At 37.7% G+C, this 12,756-nt stretch overlaps 1 protein-coding gene across 2 annotated transcripts in view; it reads right to left on the bottom strand.

Moving 5' to 3' along the window:
* Positions 1-12,756, bottom strand: part of Ccdc162 (uncharacterized) — a 213,248-nt gene that overhangs the window by 150,863 nt on the left and 49,629 nt on the right. Inside the window, exons 5-9 of one of the 2 annotated variants that reach the window (XM_087208651.1) lie at positions 10,631-10,744; positions 9,882-10,103; positions 9,050-9,203; positions 7,925-8,082; positions 4,060-4,212 (exon numbers count right to left, since the gene is read on the bottom strand). In XM_087208651.1, coding sequence (XP_087064777.1) covers positions 4,060-4,212; positions 7,925-8,082; positions 9,050-9,203; positions 9,882-10,103; positions 10,631-10,744 — 801 coding nt within the window. The remainder of the gene's footprint in view (positions 1-4,059; positions 4,213-7,924; positions 8,083-9,049; positions 9,204-9,881; positions 10,104-10,630; positions 10,745-12,756) is intronic. The other variant, XM_021251515.2, reaches the window with a different exon arrangement.

Below are 12,756 nucleotides of genomic sequence, written 5' to 3'. Positions count from 1 at the left end.
TCAGAATGTTTGTGTCTCTCTAGAATTTATATGTTGAAACTTAACCTCCAAGGTCATGCTATTAGGAGTTGAGAACTTTCAGAAGAAGTGAGTAGTTTGTAAGAGTGGAGCCCTCATGAATGATTAGTGCCTTATAAAAGAAGCTTGAGGGAACTTGTCTGTCTCTTCCAACATATGAGGACACAGGGAGAAGTCAGAAATCTGCAGTTTGGAAGAAGAGTTTCACCAAAACTCAACTGTGGAGACACTTTGATCTTAAGACTTCTCAGTCTCCAGAGTATGGTAAATAAAATTCTGTTGTTTATAAGCTACCTAGTCCATAGTATTTTATTCAAGCATCTTGAATGGACAACAACAATCAAGACCTTCTTTCTTTCTTTCTTTCTTTCTTTCTTTCTTTCTTTCTTTCTTTCTTTCTTTCTTTCTTTCTTTCTTTCTCTCTCTCTCTCTCTCTCTCTCTCTCTCTCTCTCTCTCTCTCTCTCCCTCCCTCCCTCCCTCCCTCCCTCCCTCCCTCCCTCCCTCTCTCTCTCTCTTTCTTTCTTTCTGGATACAATCAATTTGCAGCATTCAGAATATCCATATTCAATTTTACTTACTAAAATTAATTTGTAGCCCAAAATTTAATACTGATAGACCTTTCAGGGCCATTCATGGACATGCAAGAGAGTGGTGAACAATTTGAGTTGCCCAATGGGCATATTCCCAGCTAAGGCTGAACACAGCCATATTCTCCCTTCTTCTTATTTTAAAGCATAAGAAGCAAGTATCCTTTTTGTGGTCTATTTAGAGCCACATTTTTCACAGATTTTGTGATTTTTGGTGATTTCATCATTGAAAATGTTCCCTAAGCGAGTTCTAAAGTGCTGTTTCTCATTAGCCACGGCAATTAGACAAGAGAAAGAAATAAAAGGAATAAAGACAGGTAATGAAGAAGTCAAATTGTCATTATTTGCAGATGACATGATACTCTATATAGAAGACCCCAAGAGCTCCACCAAAAGTCTTCTAGACTTCATAACCAAATTCAGTCAAGTAGCTGGTTACAAGGTTAACACACAAAAATCAACAGCTTTCCTCTACACCAATGACAGACTTACTGAGAGAGAAATAGGGCAAATAATTCCTTTCACAATAGCATCCAAAAAAACTGAAATACCTAGGAATCATCCTAATGAAAGAAATCAAAGACCTCTTCTCTGAAAACTATGGCACTCTGAAAAGAGAGATTGAAGATGATTTCAGAAAATGGACAGACATCCCCTGCTCCTGGGTAGGAAGGATTAATATAGTGAAAATGGCCATACTTCCAAAACTGCTATATAGATTTAATGCAATTCCAATTGAGATCCCAGCAGCATACTTCATAGACCTTGACAAAACAATCCAAAAATTCATTTGGAACAAGACGAGACTCAATAGCAAAAGCAATTCTAGGTAACAGAGACATGGCAGGGAGTAACACAATCCCCAACCTGCAACTCTACTACAAAGCTACTGTGATAAAAACAGCATGGTACTGACAAAGAAACAGGCTTGAGGACCAGTGGAACAGATTAGAAGATGCAGAAACAACGCCAGACACACTCGGCCATCTCATCTTCGACAAAGGAGCCACACACCCTCACTGGAGGAAAGATAGCCTCTTTAATAAATGGTGCTGGAAAAATTGGGCTTCAACTTGCCAAAGATTAAAACTAGACCTGTATCTCTTACCATGCACTAAACTAAAATCAAAATGGATTAAAGATCTAAATATTAAAATAGAAACTCTGAACCAGTTGGAACAGAGGTTAGGTAGAACCCTTGAAGACATTGGTGTAGGAAAAGATTTTATGAACAAAATCTCAGTTGCCCATGAACTAGCACCAACAATCAACAAGTGGGATCTCTTCTTATTAAAAAGCTTCTGCAGAGCAAGAGAAACCACCAGCAGTGTGAAGAGACAACCCACAGTGTGGGAAAAAATCTTCACCTGCTCTTCCTCAGACAAAGGTCTACTATCTCGAATCTATAAAGAACTTAAAAAGATCAGACCTCCCAAATTTAAAGACCCAATCCAAAAATGGGCATCTGAAATGAACAGACATTTCTCAGACAAAGAAGTAGAAATAGCAAATAAATACATGAAAAAATGTTCAACATCACTGGTCATTTGAGAGATGCCAATGAAAACAATGCTGAGATTCCACTTCACTCCAGAAAGAATGGCTGCTATCATGAAATCAACCAATAACCAATGCTGGTGGGGCTGTGGGAAAAGAGGAACCCTGCTCCACTGCTGGTGGGAGTGTAGACTGGTGCAAGCACTGTGGAAATCAGTATGGAGATACCTCAAAGAACTAGGACTGGAAGTCCCATTTGACCCCGCTATTCCACTGCTGGGGATCTTCCCCAAAGAATTAAAAGAATCATACCACAGTGATATATGTGTGCCCATGTTCATAGCAGCGCAGTTTGTAATAGCTAAAACTTGGAAACAGCCCAAATGCCCATCAACTGGAGACTGGATAAAGAAAATGTGGTTTTTTAATAAAATGGAATACTACTCAGCCATAAAAAATGAGGAATTAGAGACATTTATAGCTAAGTGGATGCACATTGAGGCAATACTCTTGAGTGAAATAAATAGGACACACATGAATAAATACCGAATAGTTTCTCTGGTGTGAGAAGCTGAAAGTGTAAATAAGGACTAAAACATATAATAGGTAATGTGAAATAGGAAGAAAAGGGACAAAGGGAAAGGAAGTGGGAGGGGCAGGGGAAAGGAAAGAAGGGAATGGAATTAATATGAGAAAATGGAAAAATAGGAACAAAATCTTTGTAAATAGGGAGGACTGGAGGGGTTGAAGAGAGGGCTGGGCAAGGGTGAAAAATAAGAACCAAGAGAGACTATGTAAAGGTGCAAATTTCCAATGATGAATGTCATTATATTGTATACCTAAAATGTATCAATGATTAGAATGAATAATCGAAAATGCAAAATAAGAAGAAAAGGTCCAAAGGGTAGTGGTAGCGGGAGGGGCAGGGGAAAGGAAAGAAAGGAAAGGAAAAATGATGAGAAATCGAAAAAATGGAAATAAAGTCTTTGTAAATAGGGAAGGGTGGAGGGGGTGAAGGGAGGGCTAGGAATGGGGGGGGAAAAAAAGAACCAAGATGCATCATGTAAAGGTCCAAGTTCCCAAAGAGAAATGTACATGTGTTGTATACCTACAATGTAGCAATAAAAGAATTTAAGGGAAAAAAAATTAAAAAAAAAATAAAGTGCTGTTTCTAAGCACAAGACAGTGACATGCCTTCCAGAGAAAATCGTTTAGGTAAGCTTCATTCACACATGAATTATAGTGATACTGACCATGAGTTCAATGTTAATGAATCAATAGTGTGCACTAAATAAGGTGTCTTTAAACAGAAACACACAAAATAAGTGTAAGCATTTGTCAATATTGTGACCAGGAATCTAACCCTGTCTTTTGCCTACAGCTAATGACTCTGTAACTGCTAAGTCAGTGTTCCTGGTGACTTTCTAGAACATGACTTCCTTGAATGGGAACTGATTGTACTTAGGATGACCTAAAACCATCTTATTTGATCTTCTTACTTATATGTTGCTTGTGAACTGTGGATATGTAGCACTAGTGATGGTGCATGGCACAATATATATCCATTAATAGTTTTAATCTAAAAAGTTGAGTTTATACAAGTCAGTTACACCTTGGGGTATTATTCTTTGTTCTTGCCAAGTTTCTGAGATCATTAACAATGAGAAGGGAGTTTTGAATATAGTGGGGTTACAGAAATCTGCAGAACCTCCAGACAACGTGAATCAGCATGGTTAACTTCAACCTAGGGCTAAGGCCAAGGTCCTCAGGCCCAAGGTCAGGTTCTCTGACTGGTCTTCCCTCTTGGTCCCACAGGACAACTGGTTGAGGCCACTGAGGATATGGGACTATAGGGACTAACAGACTTGCTGCCGCAGATTGTCTACCCTGGTCAGAGGACAAATTGTGACACTGCTGACACCACTGACAGGTGAATGTCACCATGGGCCTCCTCACCTTTATAAAGGAAATCCAGTTGGCTCGCTTCTTCAAAGTCATAGTAGGTCCAGACAAACCCAAATTCTCTGCTTTAGTGATCTCAGCTTCATAGTCCAGAAACGTTTGCATTTGCTGTTGCACCATGAAGATGCTTTGAAAGCTTTGGGAAACCTAAACAGAATTAGATTAAGAAGAAAGAAGTGGAGTCCAGAAAAATCTCAGAAAATGTCAAAAACAGCTACTGATTGTCTCTGAAATAGCTCTAGAATCCAATTAATTCATAAAATAGGGCTCTGTGACAGTAATAGGACCTTATATGGACATATGTACCTGTGTGACACATGTACTCAAATGGCTGATTGCCATAACTGTGCCTGGGTTACTCATTCTGAATGTCTGCTCTCCAAGACTGAAAACACTAACATGTTTATTTATACTGTCTTTGAGGTGGGTCCTAAATATAAATAGGAAGTAAATTGTCCCTCTGGAAATGTATTCACCTTTTCTGAACACCTGGCAAAACAGAAAATCTAAGAATTAAATAAATTTTCTCAGAAGCTTGACTAGTATGTTGCTAGAAAGAAGAATCCAGATGCATTAAAAGTTTTAAAGGTAACTTGTTTTATTCCCTTCACATCTCAACTTCAGACCAAAGCTACAAAAGCTTTCTATGACCCAACTCTCTACTACCAAAATGCTAAGCACTTCCTCTTCCCTTCTCCAGAGTGGGCCTAGGCACTTGGCTCATGGTGACACTGCCAACAGTGGCCACATTGTGTCATGATTTCCCTATTATGTAGTGACGGCTGCACTACGTGAATATTCCTAATGCTACTGAACTGGACACTTAAAATTATTAAAATGACAAATCTTATATGTATGCACACGTGCATGTATATATACACACACACAGAAACTTCCTCAGTGCTGGTACATACTGAAGCCCCAACAAAGCTTTCTAGAATGAATGAGCAAGTTTGTGAGTTAGAGAACTGAAGATTCTTCCAGTTAATGCTGGCACTTTTGAAGTTTCACTGTTGTCCCTAGCCATATGTGGCTGTTTAACATTTAATTGTGACTTACTAAATGACAAATAAACTTGAACATTTAGTCCCTCAGTTGCACTAGCTACATTTCAAGTGTCCAGCAGCTGTATGTGACTGATGGTTAGCACACTGGATGGACAGGGCAAGCGCAGAACATATCCATCACTGCTGAAGCTCAGTGAGACAGTCGCTGCTCTAGGTCTGAGTTGCAAATTTTTTTAAAATTTAACTAATTTTATTGGTACATTTAAGGTATACAATATAATGACATTCATCATTGGAAATTTGCACTTTTACATAATCTCTCTTGGTTCTTATTTTTTCCCCATTCTCCTGCCCTCCCTTCAACCCCTCTACTTCTCCCTACCTACAAAGACTTTGTTTCCATTTTTTCCTCATATTAATTCCATTCCCTTCTTTCTTTTCCCCTACTCCTCCCACTCCCCCTTTGCACTTTTCTTCCTATTTCACATTATCTACTATATCTTTAGTCCTTATTTACACTTTCAGTTTCTCACACTAGAGAAACTATTCCATATTTACACGTGTGTCCTATTTATTTCACTTAAAAGTACTGCCTCAATTACATTCATTTAGCTATAAATGTCTCTAGTTTCTTGTTCTTTATGACTGAGTAATACTCCATTTTATATTTAAAAAAACCCACCACATTTTCTTTATCGAGTCTCCAGTTGATAGGCAATTGGGTTGCTTGCAATTTTTTTCTTAAAGGGCCAGACTGAAAATATTTTAGACTATATAGACCACAAGGTCTCCATCGCAACTACTCAAGTCTATCACTGCAGTGTGAAAGCAGTAATAGACAACAGTACATTAATAAACATGGTGTTATGGACTGAATATTTGTGTCTGCACAAAATTCATCTGTTGAAACTAATTTACAATAAGCCAGAAAGCAAGCCCTTCCCAGGCACTGAATCTGCCTGAATTTTGGACTTTCCTGTCTCTACAACAATGAGGAATAAGTTTCTACTGTTTGTAAGCCACCCAGTTACGGTCTTTTGTGATAGCAGTCTGAGCGGGCTAAGAGAGCTGTGTTCTAATAAAACTTTATTTTGAATAAACAAATGGTCAGCTGTAGGCTATAGTTTGCTGACCCTGCTCTAAGGCATCTGAGTACAAGAATAAACAATATCTAAATAAATGAACTCTTCCTACACAAATATATTGTTGTAATTGATTATCTTGGGAGCATAATTAACATTTCACATCCCAGACCTGGTGGTGCATGCCTGTAATTGCAGCATCCAGGAGGTTCCAGGTCAGCCTGGACTACAAAGTGAGATCCTGTCTCAAAATGAAAAAAAAAAAAAAAATGGAAAACTATCACCATATAAAGGATACAAGTTGCTATTTGGGAACAAGGCTGCTTTGTTGGAGTGTTCAGCTGGCCTCATGTCCTTTTGTTTATTGTTGATAATAGTCTACTGTGCTATAATTTATTTTTACTTATTTTGATGTGTGTGTGTGTGTTTGTGTGGTGTACAGGGGTTCAAACCCAGGGCCTTGTGCATGGTAGGCAAGCACTCTATCACTATAAACTACATCCCTAGCCCTTCTTATTTTATTTTGAGACAGAGTCTCAAAATTTATGATCCTCTTGCCTCAGTCTCTCAAGTAGCTGGGATTACAGACAAGCACCATCACACCTAGCTTATTTGGGTTCTTTTATTTTTTATTTTTTAATTTATTTTTTGGTACCGGGGATCGAACTCGGGTCATTGTGCTTGCGCAGCAGGCAGTGAAACCACTGAGCTGAATCCCCGGCCCTGGTTCTTTTAAACACTATATTATTCCAACTCTATTTTGGCAACATAATACTTAATGATAATAAGGAAAAGACTCCCATAGAAACTTCTGTAAGGATACTGCTGTTGTAGAAAGGCAAAACCTAAGGATCATCATCTAAGAAATCAGAGGACTGTGATATCATTGGTTCCAGTGAGCTTAGAGTCTGTTAAATACTAATAAAAATATCCTAGTAAAATAAACAAATGCAAATGAAACTTCAAGGTCAAGCAAATGCTATTAGAAAGCTATTACGTACTTCCCCCCACCCCACTCCCAATTACTGGGGATTAAACCCAGCACCTTGGCTAGGCAAGTGGCTACCTTACATGTAGAACATTTTAAAAAACATTCTGATTTGATTTTTGCCTGTTTGGATCAACTTACTATTTTTATCTACCAAATATATATACTTGCAAATAACATGCAGCTAGAGCTAGAATAATATCTATAGTTGAAACATGCTGAAAAAAATGTTAACATAAATCTGATTCTCTCTCCCCATAGATCTATTTTTCCCTTTGAAACAAGCTATTCAACAGCTTTTGGTAATATGAGTTTCTTTGTAAGGAAGTACAATTGTGTTATAATAGAGAAGACTGCATGACTTTAAACATTACTACACAATGCACACTTTATTGAATATAAAGTATTTTGCCAATAAGGAGAATATTTCAATACATTCTGAAAATTGGTGGACTTTAGATATTGGACAACTGTGCCATGCAAATTTGCCAAATTTTTGATACATTTTTATCATCTACTACAAACTATACTGTAGCTTTTTCTTTAAATTTTGCAGGAAAATAAATCATACACTTCTTCTGGGTTTGTCACATTAGAAGGTCTCATTACTCTTACAGAAAGGAAATTCTTCCTAACTGCTAATCCAAATATCATCTACTACTATTTTATCTTATAACTCTAGAAACAGTTGTTGGCAGTAAAAATATGCAATTTTGTGGGAAATAGTAGTATTTTCTGTCACAAATATCTATATTTGTGGTAAGAAATAATGCATCAAGTACCAGTGAAAAAAGTTCCATTTCCTTCGCAGAGTCCCTTAGCTCCTGCACTTCATATGGGATTTGGAAGTGGGAAAGTAAGCATTTCAGCTGAGGTTTCAGTTCTCCTGCTTCTGTTGTATGTTGGGGCAGGATGAAAGCAGCATCTGCACACATTGGCCCTGAAAAAATCCAGAATCAATAGCATGAAGACCAATGGACATCAGTCAGGCAGAGGAGGCAGGGGGACCTTTGAGATAGCTGGAGCGGGCCTCCTCTGCTGATGGACGAGCCATGGTTCTCTTTGCTCAACCTTCCCTGCCACAATTTATCATTCACACCACATTTGGCCAGGTATACCTCGTAAGTCCTTGAGCTAGGTTTCTACAGGAGGTAGTAAGGGCTTCTCACAATCTTGTAGCCTACAGGAGAGACCCAACAGACCTTTGTGGGAATGAGTTGGTGGGAGCAGACCTGTCCATAGTCCTTTGTAATAAATGAATTATATCATTTATAAATTAACCAACAAATTTAAATGTGACAGCTTTCACCTGACTGATTCCCATTCAACTCTAAGGACTCAGTCTGGACTCCTTTCCTTTGGGAAGCATCCCCCAATCCCCACAGCAAGGGGTTGGCCACCTCTCTCAGGCACTCTTGTGACCCTCTGTATATACCCTAACCAAGAATGCTACTCAAAGTAGAAACCTGATCGAGTTTCTTCATCATCTGTAACACAAGGGCAAGAAGACTGTACTAAATTGATTCTGGGGAGGAATTTTTTTTAGAATTGCATAATATTAAAACGTGAAGGAATCTTAGAAATCACTGAATCTGAAAGTTTCATTAGGGAGATGAGTAAACTGAAGCACAAGGAGATGCAATGCAGACTCAAATGCCATGACAAGGAGTAGACCTAGAACTCAGTGCTCCTAGATACAAGTCCATTTTTTATCTTTCTTAATTTGTTAGAATGATAGAGATAAAAATGTCTAAGAGAAGTGGGTGACATGTTTTCTTATCAGCAAATATTAATTTAAAAACTTGTAACTTTTTGGTACATAAAAAATTTTAGCAAGATCATGGATTAAAATAAAATAAGCTTCTCTTCTCCACATTACCCTAAGGGAAAGAAGACTAATTTCTTACCTGAAATGCTGGTATCCATAAAGCCAGGGGATGCAGGATTCTGGGTGTCAGGGTTGATGTCACTGACACACTCCTTTTCCTTTTCCTGACCAGCCTCGGGGAGTTGGTTGTTGGTTAGATTCAGCACTTTGGAGACTGGCAAATACTGGAGGGCCTACGGAAAGATGTAACCAAGAGGCCACATGTCAACTCAATTCTCATAGAAGCTTCCAAACTGAAGCTCAGGAGCAGCCTTTTGCTTTGATAAGGAAGAGAGGTAGAGATAGAACCTCCTCAGTAACCTGCCCCATCTTTCTAAAATGGAAATGTGACTATGTGATTTCTTTGTGATGCCACTAGCCTGAGTTTGGCCCTCTCCTCTGTGACAATCTTTTCCCTATAATTATGCTTAGTCTACTCTTTCTTATCCCACTATCTTTCAGTTGACAAATTACTTGCCCATCTTCTACCTGGGCTGCAATCCAGTCACTTTTCCACAAAGACCCCCTCTTTAGTACATGGAAAAGCACTGGAGCACACTAGACCCTCCTTAAATATTACTGAATAAAAAAGTGTATCTAAATTGGAGAGCATAAATCTTGAAAAAGATGGTGAAGACAAGAACTTACATATGAAATAGTGCATCACAAACATCTATGAGAAAGCTAAATTAAGGGAGTAACTTCAGTTGGGCAAGGTTTCAAAAAAAAAAAAAAATCCAGTGACTCCTGTCATTTGTAAGGCAGGTAGAGGACACAAACAGTGACGATCCAAAACTAGGTGACAATTGTGAGATAACAACCCACTGACCATTCCTGGGAGGGCACCACGTCATCACATGACTGTCACATACCTGAAGGTAGTGGTGAATAGTCCTGAGGGAGTGCAAGTGACACACTAACCACTTTGTGTAAATAGTCAGATCTTCTTGGGTCACTAGGTTAGGAGGATTTTTTTTCCCCATAAGGAAGTTTTCTCGAGCAACAGACAATCTTTCAGCTCTCTGAACAGCATCACTGAATTCTTGCATGATGTAGGCAACTTGTTTCTGTTTATAGGAGATACAAAGACAAACCTGGCTCTTTGTGAGCTTATTCTCTGTATCTTTTGCTTCCAAGCATAGGGTAATGCAACCCCAAAGTTCTTCCACATTCTGAATTTGATTGACAAAGGCAATGTCATACTCTTAGGACTTTGAGAGGGAAAGATTCCAAATAGTGCATGAGGATGTGGAGTAACTGGAGTTAGCTTCTGAGCTTTCTACATATACCAAAGATGACCAAGTCTATAAAAAAATGTATGTGCTATCATATAAAACTTCCTTCAAATCTCACTCTTAAATATAGGAACCATTCGTTATCTTCTGCCACTGGCAGAACAGGAAAGAAGGTACACTCATTAGTTCCTTCCCTATCTTTAGCTATGACTTTTTAAAAAATCCAGAAGCTTATTGACCATTTTGTTTCATTGTAAAAAATAGCCCACAGGGCCAGGAATTTAGCTCAGTGGAATCATACTTGCCTTGGAAGCACAAGGTCCTGAGTTTGATCCCTGGTACAAAAAAAAAAAAAAGCCCACTGGTCCTGTTCATGGTCTTCCTACCTTATAAAGAGGATAAAGTTGCTCCATGGCTGTACTGTGCTGGCAAAACCTCTTCCACCTAAGCATGTGTAAATATTTACTCTGGACAAGCTGGGTAATTCTCTCTGTGTAATACTTTTAACAACAACAAAAATAAGCACTTAGAAGAATACAATTATAGTAAGAAAATTGAATTACTAACAATACGTAAATCAATATCTGGCTATTTTGGAAAAAATGCATTTTTCTACATGAAGACCATAAAATTAAGAAATTTGACTCAAAATACCATTCCAATTTAAATAAAGCAAATAGATATTTCTAAATCTTTAAGATCTGTTACCAAGTTGATAGATGTAAGCTAATTTATTAGTTGCTGAGCAATTTTAGCAGTGATATTAAGGTCTGACAAATTAAAGTTGAGCTTACATTTCATATCAAAAACTGAAATTATGAGTCAAAAATACAAAGTACATTACAGGAAAAATTTTAGCTTTTAATCTCAACTCAGAAATTTTATTTACACTTAAAAATGAGCTCTGTTGCTAGGCATGGTGCTTCACACCTGTAATCTCAGCTATTTGGGAGACCGAGGCAGGAAGATCACAAGTTTGAGGAAAGCCTAGGTGGCTTAGTGAGAACCTGTCTCAAAATAAAATGTTAAAAGGCTGGGGAGACACCAGTACTGCCAAACAAATAAACAAACTCCAGAAACAAAAAAAAAAAACAACAGCAAAACCTTTTTAAGGATTTTCCTTCTGATAATAAAAATAATACTGGCTAGTTCCATTATAGTGTTTTATTATGAACAAGTAGAAAAATCGACAAACTATACAAGGCAACTGTTTTTTGACATTGATAATGCAGGACCGTGGTCCTTAGGAGAAGGAAAACTAATTATGTAAGCCCTACCATCACTTTGCAATTTATGAGCTATGGTGAAGGAAAGGGAATCCTAAGCAGAGTACATTATCTCTCTAAGTTAAAAAAAGAAACTGAAGTTTGGGAAGTGGAGTCAGCTAAGGTTTGTGGGGTGGAGTACTGGAGAGGTACTCCTGAGGGATATGCATATAGATTCCATTTGAGTCTGTTGCTGAATACTACTAAGCTAGGCATGCAAGATGGTGAAGCTCCGGGATGTTGTGCAAAGAACCTAAGTGGGGCATTGTAAAATAAAGAGTTTCCAGAGTTTTCACAGTCTGGGAAATGTTCACATTCCAGTTGGCTAGAGTGAAGGATCTTCATGGAATTCTTGGGTCAGCAGAGAAATCAGGGCTTCAGTAATAAGGACAAACTATGCCTAGAGTAAAGACTATTCTAAACCCAGTCTAATGAAGCTTAAAAGCAAGTCTTGAAAGGATTAAGTTGAGGTGTAAGTAAGTTAAAAGCCTGCCAGAATAAAGTGCAACACTCTAAAGAATATAAAATATCTGGCACTCTAAATGAAAAATCAACAATTTTCATTATTCACTTAAAATTTACTAGACATGTAAAATACCAGGAAAGTATTATCCATGAGCAGAAGAATAAGTAGTAATGAGAAAAAGACCTAGAAATGACAGAGGTAAAGAAATTAGCAAATAAGCTGGGGATTTAGCTCAGTGGTTCCAGTGGTTCCCGTGCTTGACTTGCAAGCACAAGGTCCCAGTTCGATCCCTGGTACCAAAAAAAAAGTAGCAAATAAGAACATTTTGAGAACTATTATAAATATCTTCAGCTTGCTTGAGGATTGAAAGGAAAATATGAAAAAATGAGATGGAAAATGCAAAAAGGAATCAAGTGGAATTCCAGAAATGAAAATATAGTATCTGAAATAAAAATTGACTGAATGATATCAAAAACATATCAGATACTGCATAAGAAAAATTGGTGAATTTGAAGACATAGCAGATGGTATTATATAAAATGAGGCACCAAGGAGAAAAAAAAGAGTAAAAAAAGTAACAGAATCTTAGTGATCTGTGGAATAACATAATGTGGTTTAACATAGGTATAATGGGAGTATCACAAAAAGGGTGCAGACAGGAAATATATTTGAAGAAATAATAGTTAAAATTTTTCAAAAAAACATGAAAACAAATCCACAATAAAGGAGTTCATTCAATTCCAAGCAAGAGAAACACAGAAGACATATCATAATAAAAAAA

Source organism: Heterocephalus glaber, unplaced genomic scaffold (assembly GCF_053883595.1).
Source record: "Heterocephalus glaber isolate CG9 unplaced genomic scaffold, H.glaber_assembly_v1.0 deba00000942, whole genome shotgun sequence".
Classification (NCBI taxonomy): domain Eukaryota; kingdom Metazoa; phylum Chordata; class Mammalia; order Rodentia; family Bathyergidae; genus Heterocephalus; species Heterocephalus glaber.
This window is presented reverse-complemented; position numbering and strand designations above follow the sequence as displayed.